The following is a 6,758-nucleotide window of genomic DNA, read 5'->3' as shown; positions in this document are numbered from 1 at the left end:
ACCCTCAGCTCCGCAGGGAAGGAGCGTACAACGAGGCATTACAGATGTCCCTTCAGAGAGGCCGCGTGTGTCCTCTTTCTTCTTTATGTGAGATCAGAGGAACAACCAAATTGGAATAAAGAACAGGGGAAATGCTGTGATTTTTATTTATTTTTTTTTTCCTTCTAAGTGTTGTCTCAGCTCTACAGTTGCTCAACCTGTGTGCTAGAAAAGTCTGTTTTAATTCAAGGAGAGTAATAATGAGGAAAATGAGAGATCCAGATGGGAGAAAAACGATTTAATCATTTAATACCTTTTTCTCTCCCTCTCTACTTGGCAGTGGCCCTGGTTGTTATCAGCTGGCACTTGAGATCAGTTTGTATTGACTTTGCATCCTCCAAGTCAATAACGGGGAGCTGTGATTTAGGGCCTAGCCGTAGCTCGGTAATCTGATGAAGGAGGTAACTATTTAGCGGGCTTATTTTGGAAAGATTGATGTCAAAAAAGAAATATTGTGCAATCTGCTTTATTGTATACTGTTAGAGAAATCCCTTAATTGGAAACTGATGACTATCTACAAGTTTACTCTTGAGGCCAAGGGCATTAGTGCTTTAAGGTACAGTTTGTTTTCAATGCAGGAAGGTTCTTTCAAGGAGACGTGCACTAAGCACGTTTCTGGGGTTTTGTTGTTTTCCCTTAATGTTTTACACTGGAGATACCTAACTAATTTTCGCTGAACACTTGGAATTTACATAGCTGCTGTTATCCTCGCTGTATTTTAAAGCGTGAGCAAATAAATCCCATCTTCCCTGTGAAAACAGGTGGATGCTCTTCTCATTTTACAGATGGTGATGGAAAGCAAACAGGTCAAAATGCCCGCAGTCACAGAGTGAATTGCTGTGACCCTCTAGTGTGAAATGCTGGAGCTCCTGAACCACCGCTGCGTTCTCAGCAGGCGTAATGGTTACGGGGGGAAGGAGTCTGAAAGGAAAAGATAGGCAAGCAGTCCTCAAGGCAATGAAGGAAGAAGAGGAAAGATAAGACAATTAAGACCTGTGTTCTGACTCAGGCTCCCTCTGTGACCTTGAGCAGCAGCTAAATCTCTGTTCCTTCATTTCTTATCTGTAAAAACAGAAAAAATAAACATTACCTGACTTCTGCAGGGATGGGGTGCAGTATTTGAACTGGAGGGGTGATACGGTGATGGGCATGATAAGAATAGAGAGACATCAGGGGGTTGGTGGGATAAAAGGTACTGGAGAAGGCCTTGTGTTGCAACATGGCATCGTAGGAAGCAGAGCGGATGTGGAGGGTAACAGAATGTGATTAATTTGTTTTCTTACAGCATGGGGGAGGCCAGCTGCTGATGCCTCTTGATTTATATTCTGTTGTTTTGAGGAAAAAATACCTACATGTATGAGTTTATCTATCCACCTGTATTGTTTTCTTTTTCAGCTTCTGCTTCGTTAACACCAGATTTATTATCTCCAGGAAGTTCAAATCCATCTTCTCCTTTACCTTGTTTTGGACCCTCTTTCCAGTCTACGACTTCCTTTGTCATTAGCGATATCACAGAGGAGGAGGCAGAACTCGAAAGCCCCGAGCTCCCATCAGTCTCCATGCTTTGTTCTGCAACCTCCGAGTGTTGTAAACCAGAACCAAAGGATCCTGACGAGGAAGATTCGGTCTCTCTTTCAAAGGCCAGCAGTTTTGCCGACATGATGGGCATTCTTAAAGACATTCATAGGATGAAGCAGAGCAAAGACTTGTAAGTGCTTCCTGAACTCTCTCGATTTTTATCTCTTTTTTTGTCTGTCAGATGATTGTAGACACCAGACATTGCATTCACTGCTTGTCATGCTGCTCTGTAGTCATCATTCACAGGGGGCAAACACCTGTTTATAGCAGAACTTGCTAACGCTTAACATTCAGGCTTGTTTTAATGATGGCTTACCTGCCTGGATAGAAGGCAGCGGAGAGGAACTTAAACCGATTAGCACAATGTTTGGCTGTTTCAGCTTGTTCACCTGGAAAAAAGCTTGCGTTTGCCGAGACGCAAACCAGGACGGTATTGTATTGGCAGCCTCCAGAGTGAGGGTTGCGCTGCCCTCTCTGCTTGCAGCGGTTCCAGGTGCTGGTGCTTAGAGCATCTTGCAGAGCCGAGCGGTTGGGAAACTCGGCAGCTTCTTCAGCATGGCACGTACAGGAATTAACAGGCGGAGCTTTTCAGCTTTTGCATCTGGCCCGGCTCTGAGCGTGGGCAGTGTGAATTTTCACTTGTCTCCTGGTGAGTTTACACATTGATCGTGACAAGGCCTCAAGCTGCTGTCGTGGCAGCTCCTGCATGGCTGAGACGGGATTCTGCCCAGCCGATCAAGTACGTGCTTTACCGTTAGCTGTACTGCCTTCGTTTTACGTGTGAAATCGCAGGCATAAAGTTCAGTTTCCACATTTTTCAGCCTGAAGATTTATCCAGCCATTATGTTGTGCGAGTAAGATTCCTGGCCAGAAATAACATGTTGTATGATGGCTGTTCGCAATTTCTATGCCTAGTTCAATTTAAAAGAAATTAAATTCTCAGCACTGAAAAAATTATATAGTCAAATGAGAGAAATGCGTTCAGCTTGCATCCAGCATGTCAGTACGGCATTACACATCCATAATTCACACAGCATACCCTTTTGCTCTTGTTTTCCTAAGTGTTAAGTATTACTCAAAGCTTAAACACTCATTTGCTTTATATAAATGCCTTTAATCTTTCTCAGGGCTGAGTAGGACTCATGGACCACAGGTGAATTGCTCCTTTTCTTTCTTCCTCTCTGTCGCAAAGCAGTGCTTTGAGCATCCAAAAATAATTTTGAATTATTAGGCAAAGGGAGAGAGAATTCTCAAGAAAAATCCTGCTGTTTTGTGCGACTCGGCCACATTGGCGCAGGAGGGGTTTGCGTTAGGCTTTGGGTAACTTCCTGTTAAAACTACAACTGTGCCATTCTCATGGTCATTCACCGGCTCTATTAAATCTAGAAAAACGTGACATGTAGTGTTTTAACTTTATCAGAACCGTGTACCTCTAGGACTAAGCATTGACATGTAACAATGTAATTGTCAGTCTTCTAATTAGTGCAGACTGGTATGTCAGCCTTCCATGGAAGCAGACTTTGCAGGGTAAGAAAACTGCTGCCATCTGTGCCGGATGAAGACAGGGAAACGTGCATTATTCAGGGGGAAAAAATACTTGTACAAATGCAGATTATGGCAGGGAAATCTGAGGCGTTTCTTACCCACGTGTGCCAGCACTGGTCGAATCGGGAGGAGCCAAGCGCTGACTGGGGGAAAGCTGTGAAAAGCAGCGTGTAGGTGATTTTACTTTAATTTCCTCGATAACAATGTATGAGAACAACTAATAATGGATGAGGGTGTTTGATCTTGCCATTACCCTGGGAGAGAAGCTGTGTGAATGAGTGAGAGGAAGCGATGGCTTGTGCAGAAAAAAAAGATAGACTGACAGTGTTGATTCTTTTTAATGTCATAGAAGAGGGGGGAGAGCAAAGATTTTGTACCGTGGAATACCTGGGGGGAAGGGGATGGCTGCCAGGTCCCTCCTCGCTGGGGTACAGAGTGGGCAGAGGAACTGAGTCACCGGGACCCTTCCCCGCTTGTGACAGCGCGGCTGATGAGCTGGGAGCTGGGTCACGCTGCTGCGGCTGCTGCTTGCGTCAAGGCTGGGAACACTCCAACAGAAAAGCTTGAGACTGTTGCTGCTGGAGCTGAACCCTTTTCCTCTCATCTGTTTCTGTCTCAGCCTCTAACTTGCCTCCTACACGTTGCAATATAACGGGTCACGATTTTACTTTAATTTCCTCGATAAGGATGTATCAGAACAACTAATAAGGGATGAAGGTGTTTGATCTTGCTCTTACCCTGGGAGAGAAGCTGTGTGAATGAGTGGGAGGAAGAGAAGGCTTGCACAGAAAAAAAGGATTGACCAACAGTGACGTTTTAGGATACGCTTATCACAACTTAACTAAAGCTGTTTGAAGAATCACAGGTAGTTGAATAATTACCTTAAATAAATCACTGATGTTCATTACTTGATGAGCTTTAATTCCTAGACACAATCGTCTAGTGTCGAGGCAGTTGTGCGAGCAGCCCCGTGCTCCTACCGCTGTACTCCCCTCGCGGGCGTGCGGTTGGGTTACGCAGAGCAGTTTTAGCCGATGTGGGTGTGCAGCGCTGGTAACGCTTAAAAGGATCACGTGCTCTTTAAGTGGATGAGGGTACCAAATGATGCTTAACGAGATATAACTACATAGATGCTTCTCTGATGCTCCTGTTTAGGACTTGGTGCTTAAACACAACCTTGGAAGCTTCAGGAATGAGTGAGAAACGCTTGCAGAAATGTGCGTGTTTCAAGCAGTGTGAAACCGAGCCTGTTCAGGGGTCGGTGGTGCCCTCTGCGAGGGGAGCGGCTGAGCGGCGTGCCCGCTGGGCCCTTCGCTCGCTGCGGGGGGAAAGCCAGGCAGCGTGAGGAGCTGCTTGGACTGCGAGTACGCTTTTACTTGTAAGTACTACTCTTAGGGGACTGAACAACTTAACTTTTCCATGATTATTTCCTTGGCCCTTCGAGTGGCTCTAAAGGGCTGAGACGCTGAAGTTGAGCACTGGTGCTCCACGGTCTGCTGGCGGTTGTGCCTCGCTGTAGGACATCTGTACCCTTTGGTTCCTTTTCTTGCCCCGGTGCGGGTTGTCTGTCTCTTCGCTTATCCTGGGAGAGCTTTTCCGTGTGACGGGCACAGCTCGAGGCTGGGTCAGCGCTGTCTCTCCTCACTGCTGTTGGTGTCACCTCCTCTGGCTGCTGCGGGTTCCCCCTGTCCCTCTGCTGAGGCAGCTGACGGCTGCGGGGGTAACGCTGAATTCTCAGGTTTGCCTCTGTGGAGGGAAGGGTTTGGGGAGGGCTCCAGACCCTGCACTCCCATCTTTCCCTGCACCCTTTTCAGAAGGAACAGTTCTGTCCGGATGAACTCAAAGGCATGCTTCTGGCTACAAAATCATCTTTTAAATAGCGATGCATTTATACAACTGTAAATGAAGAACTTGCATCAGGCGGCAGTCTGGCGTAGCACTAACGGTTACCCGTGAGCAGCTCAGTGGTGTCTTACACGGCTTACTAAAAGCCTTCAGTGTTAATTTGAGAACAAGCCCCTCCCAAACACATACGGAAATACTCTGAGAATTTTTTTTTTTCTTTTAGGAATGTTTGGGTGTTCTAAACCCATAATGTTTTCTGACCAAGGGAGGACTTCAGCAATTAAACAAAATAAAGTTAAGCTCTGAAATTATTATTACAGGTTCTAACCAAAACCTTAGTGAGCAATTCGTGATACCCGAGGAAAAAGAACAGGGTTTTGGCTTCCGGTAAAGGAAGCTCACCAACACTTCTAAGGTGAGCTGCCTGTCTGAACTTGGTGGAAGAGGCAGGATGTTTTGGTAACAGAACGCTACAGAAAACCTCACATGCGGTAGCTAAGCAGAGGGAACTGTATACCAGCCCTCCTTTAAAATACCTGTAATTACCCACATTTAAATATGAAAGCATACATGCATTGTATAGTGAAATTCACCAAAAAAAAAAAATACTTCCAGGACTTCAACTCAAACACCACACCACTTGCAGCTTTCCATTGAGGGGGCGTAGGCTGTAAATAATTAATGAAGCTTTATTTTCCTTACTTGCTATTAACACAGTTGAATAAAAATTATAAAGAGCTTTGATGCCGAGATTTTCAGGATACCCCTCGATCCACAAAAGAGCTCCAGGTTTTCTAAGCCAACAGGAAAGGTCCGGATTTTTAGCCGCTTTTTGTTGTTTTGTGGTGGTGTTCTTGCACCTCTGCCACTTGTGACCAAAGCTGGTGAAAAAGGCTGCAGAAAAATACTTCAAAGACCCTAACCCGAGCTGTAAACCATCAATTTTGGTACTTCTCTTTACTAATACACTGTGCTTTTGTCTTCCCTGTAGAAACCGAACTTCACTGAAGGAGGAAGACCCGGCTGTTCTTATAGCAGAAGTTCTGAGAAGAAAATTTGCCCTAAAGGACGAAGATCTGGCCCTGAAGGAGAAATGATGTTACTGTCACTAAACTCTGTAAGCAAAAGTGTTACGCTCCCAGAATTTTCTCCACAGTAGCTGCCTTCCTAAGGATTGAGCCTTTTGCCTCTTTTATTAATTAGAAATGGTTTCTGCACTGGACACTTACTTAGGAAAGACCTTGTGGATTTGATGTGTTTTCCATGTATTGTTATATTTAAAAAAAAGCTTTTTAAGAAGATGGAAGTTCTTTTCCACCTGTATTTTGATGTTGATTATTGATAAGGATCTTCTAGAGTGCAATGCGTGCTGCTGGATGATGTTCTTTCTACCTACAATTTTCCTTAGGTTCAAACTAAGCAGTAATAACTTACAACAACGGCCTCGTTACAATATAACTAGTTACCATTTTCAGTATAAAGGGATGTCAAACATCCCGTTCTTTCTCTGTTCTGAGTGTGGTACAGAGCGACTGAGAATAAGCTAATTAATGCTTCCAGGTCCTTCAGTGCTGAGGAGGAGGTCGTTGAATCAGAGCGGTAAAAGGCGTCTGAAACTGCAGTCAGAGATCAAACCCCTCAGCCACGTCTAAGGGCTGCTGGCTGTTTTTAGTATGTCCTGTGTAGGTCTTAACTCACAAATTATCCCCACACTTGCATGACAGAATGGCCTTAATTTCTTGCCAGTAATT

General features: G+C 44.9%; 1 protein-coding gene across 1 annotated transcript in view; it reads left to right on the top strand.

Moving 5' to 3' along the window:
* Positions 1 to 6,403, top strand: part of MTFR1L (mitochondrial fission regulator 1-like) — a gene marked incomplete at its 5' end in the record, with an annotated part of 9,914 nt that extends 3,511 nt beyond the window's left edge. Inside the window, 2 exons of the mRNA XM_009704320.1 lie at positions 1,435 to 1,747; positions 5,999 to 6,403. Of these exons, the coding sequence (XP_009702622.1) occupies positions 1,435 to 1,747; positions 5,999 to 6,104 (419 nt within the window). The remainder of the gene's footprint in view (positions 1 to 1,434; positions 1,748 to 5,998) is intronic.
* Positions 6,404 to 6,758: the final 355 nt, after the last annotated feature.

This window comes from Cariama cristata, unplaced genomic scaffold (assembly GCF_000690535.1).
Source record: "Cariama cristata isolate BGI_N322 unplaced genomic scaffold, ASM69053v1 scaffold11797, whole genome shotgun sequence".
Classification (NCBI taxonomy): Eukaryota; Metazoa; Chordata; class Aves; order Cariamiformes; family Cariamidae; genus Cariama; species Cariama cristata.
Note: the sequence above shows the minus strand (reverse complement) of the source record. Positions and strands in the feature narration are given on the sequence as shown.